The sequence below is a fragment of the Marmota marmota genome, unplaced genomic scaffold (assembly GCF_001458135.2).
Source record: "Marmota marmota marmota unplaced genomic scaffold, marMar, whole genome shotgun sequence".
Taxonomy (NCBI): domain Eukaryota; kingdom Metazoa; phylum Chordata; class Mammalia; order Rodentia; family Sciuridae; genus Marmota; species Marmota marmota.
Window position 1 is genome coordinate 3,628,169 of NW_025999962.1, and position 3,755 is coordinate 3,631,923.

General features: G+C 62.6%; 1 protein-coding gene across 1 annotated transcript in view; it reads right to left on the reverse strand.

Annotated features, from left to right (window-relative positions):
- Nucleotides 1-3,064: 3,064 nt before the first annotated feature.
- The window catches only part of Prr5 (proline rich 5), a 16,212-nt gene continuing 15,521 nt past the window's right edge, over nt 3,065-3,755 (reverse strand). The window contains exon 9 of the mRNA XM_048802976.1: nt 3,065-3,210. Within this exon, the coding sequence (XP_048658933.1) occupies nt 3,065-3,210 (146 nt within the window). The remainder of the gene's footprint in view (nt 3,211-3,755) is intronic.

Genomic DNA, 3,755 nt, shown 5'->3' on the forward strand with positions numbered 1-3,755 from the left:
GGAGGTGTGGCGGGGTCTGGCCAGGTGATGCCGCGGTGACGAGCGCCCCCTCAGGGCTGCCAGCCACACCGGTGCACTGGAGCGTGCCAGTCCCCACACCCAACGAGGGAAGGAGCCCAGGTAGGGCTCTGTCCACAGATAATGCTCTGGCTCCAGGGCCCCATGTCTCTTCCACCCAGAACTCGCTGGCCAGATCTGGTCACATCCCCCCACCCCACCCCAAGGGTCCTGGGAAGCACAGGCCTCTGTAGGAGGTGCCATTGTTGATGGCCCATCTCCAGTGGGTGCCTGGCAGCCTCGCACTTCTCAAGGCCTCTAGGGCACTGCCCGGGGCCACTGCACAGGCTGGAGTGCCGGGCCCCTGCAGCAGAGGGCCATGGGGTTGGGGCAGCCCAGAGCCCGGCAGGGAAGCAGCCCTGGAGAATCGCCAGGGAGGAAGGCTCTCTCCCCTCCCTCCCTTCCATGTTTTTAAAAAAAGGATTTGTGATGAAGTGTACACCACTGCGACCATCTTAAGCCTACCGCTCAGGCTCAGCAGGTGGCCCACATGGTAGCCCCAGCTCCTTGGGAGGCTGGCTTGAGCCCAGGAGGTGGAGACCAGCCCGGGCAGTACAGCGAGGCCCTGCCCCCTCCTGATAGGTACAGTTCTGTGGTGTTAAATACGTCCACATGGTTGTTGAGTGCAGTGGTGCCCACCTGGAATCCCGGCAACTGGGAAGGCTGAGGCAGGAGGACCACAGGTTTGAGGCCAGCCTGGGCAAGTTAGTGAGGCTCTAAGCAACTTAGCGAGGCCCTATCTAGAGATGTGGCTCAACGGCCAAGCAATCTCCAGAATTTCATCTTGCAAAACTGAAACTCTAATCCGCTCCCCAGTAACCACTGCTACTGGGTCTCTATGACTCCGACTCCTCTTGGTACTTCATATAGTGGAATCACACGGTATCGTGTAGTTGTGACTGGCTCATTTTACTTAGTATAATGTCCTTAAGATTCATCCAATTTTAGTATAATCAGAATTTCCTTCTTTTTTCAGACTAAATAATATTCCATTGTATGGACAAACCACCTTCTGTTTAACCACTCAGCTGTCGATGGGCGCGGGGTTCTCTGTCTTTGACTCTAGAAGGATGCTATGAACCTGGATATAAACACCTATGGGCCTTGCTTCAATTCCTTTGGGTGCACTCCCAGAATCTGTCCCCGCTCCCTTCCACAGAACCCAGGGTGCTTACCCACCGAGCGACACACACCCACAGCCCACTTCACATTCTGTTTTGAGACAGGGTGTTGCAGAGTTGCTGAGGCTGGCCTTGAACTTGTGATCTTCCAGCCTGAGCCTCCCGAGTGCTGGGATCACAGGCGTGCACCTCTGGGCCAGGTGTTCTTTAATCAGAAGTCAGACATGACTCTCATGGTTGAATGGGAAGTCACAGATGGGCCTCCGCATCCTGAACTTGCTCTTTGGGGTTTCTGGTGGACATTTCCCACAGGCTCTCCCCCGTCCCCATGCACTGGAGCAGATGTCCACTCTCAGAAGGGGGCTTGTAGGCAAGGCCCACCTGGCTCCCTAAGCCACCTCCCCAGTGGCCCCTGCCACAATGGGGACAAGGCTCCTGTGACCTGGTTGGGTCACTGGTCCCCATGACCCTCCTCCAGCTCTCAGGGTGGGCCTAGAAGGCCACCACCCCAAGTGCAGTGGACTGAGTCCCCAATCCTGTCTCAAAGCCCTGCCCTGGGCGGAGATGGGCCTTCAGAAGGAAGGAAGCCGAAGTGGGGTTGAAGGCAGAGGGGGCGGCCCACAGGAGCGCAGCCCCCCCTGCTGTGGGAAGGGGCGTCCCCGGGGGCTGCACACGCTGTTGAGGAGGCTCTCAGCAGGACTTTTCATTTTAGACAACTTTTGGTGCATCTGTCCCCAAGGCTACAGGGTGGCTGGTGGCATCCCAGGGCTGCTCATGGGGACCCCCAGCACGTGGCTGAAATGAGGTGGAGAAGATGGGGCAGGGGCCCCGAGACCCCAGCAGCACCCACACCACAGAGGACACAGGAGGAGTTCCTGGGACCCCGTCCTGAGAGGCAGAGCAAACGGCCCGCTGGCCGCGCCCAGGTGACGCTCATGGCTCCCGGCACCAGCCCACCCGCCGTCCCACTCCTTGGCAAGCCCGGGACATCAGGGACCTCCCAGGGCTGGGACATGGTGGGAGAGGGACAGAGGTGCCTCCTGGGGCTGGAGGCGGACTGTGGTGGGTGGCCGGGACCCCCACGCCCCACCTAGCTCCAGTCTCTTCCAAGGCCAGAGGGGACCACAGCGAGGGGTGCAGGTGCTGCTGCTGGACTCGGGGGCTCTCCGTCCTGTGATCCCCTTCTGTCTCTGAAACTGTGTGTGGCACACTGGAGAGAGGACGTGGGGACATGGGCACCTGGTGTAGGGATCAGAGACGGGTGACCCCAGGCTGGGTGGGGGACAGGGTGATGGGGCTTAGCTGGGGACCTCGGCTGGGCTGAGGGCTCCTCAGGGTTAGGCTTGTGGCCCCACTGCACCTGCTCCCAGAGCCCTGGGGTCAGCACCTGCCCCTATCACTGATGACAACGTGGAGGCCACCTGGGCCAGCAGTCTGGAGAGCCCCAGCAGCCCCACCCTGGGCCAGGGGACCAGGGTTTCTACGAGATGTTCCCGCAGACCCTGTGACCTGGGCACCCCCTGTCCCACCACTTGGCTACCCTGCCCTGGGCTGTCCCTCACCCACTCAGAGGCCATTCCCTCCCCACCCGCAGCAGAAAGTCACTCCCGGGAGCTCTGAAGGGTGCCAGGCTGGACAAGGTGCAGAACGGCCCCCGCCAACCTCTGGCCCTCGAAAGGGGCCCAGAGAGGCCCACTCGGAGTGACTGCCCAGTCAGGCCCTGCACCACCCCCAGCTCTCCCTCGGGGCAGGAAGTGGCCCCTTCCCAGCTGCTGCCAGCAGGGAGACCTGGCCACCTGAGGCCTTGAGGAAAACCTGCTGGGACGGTGGGGCAGGGACAGCTAGTCCCTCCCAGGCCAGGCGGCCTTCAGCAGGCCACCCCATGCTCAGCCAGGGGGACGGAGAGGAGCTGCCTGGACCTCCTCCCAGGCTTCAGCAGCTCCACGCCAGCTCACGCCCAGGGCCAGGTCGGGCTGGACTCCCTTACACAGGGCATGACCTACACCCAGGCCCTGCTCCCGGATGTCCCGGGCTGTCCATCAGGATGGGACAGAGACTGGAACTGGATGGATGGGGCCACAGGCCAGGAGTGCCCTGCAGGGGGGGAGGGCTGGGGACCAGGAGCCTGGGGGGGCAGAGGGGGCAGAGAGGAGCCCGGGGTGGGCAGAGAGGAGCCGAGTGGCAGACAAGTTTATTCCTCCCCTCCCTGTCTGGCAGCCACCCAGGGGGCCTGGCGGTGGCCCCAGCGTGTGGGCAGGGTGGGTCTGCTGCACCCTGGCACTCAGGACTTCTGCCGCACCAGATTCACATTCTCAGTGGGCGGGGCAGGTGGGAGGGGCAGCCACCGTGTCCTCTCTGGGCAAGGCCAGCTGGGCACCTGGGTGGTGCCCACTGGGACGCCCCAGTGGACCTGGCAGAGCGGCAGGAAGGCTTTTCCGCAGACTGGGGGATAAAGTGACTGAGGCAGTGACAAGGTCGAAAGGGGCTAGTGAGGCTGGGGCGGAAAGTCTCACGTCCCGCGGACGCGCAGCGCTGGCCTCACACCACGCTCTGCCGGCCCCCCGCCCCCTCGAAGCC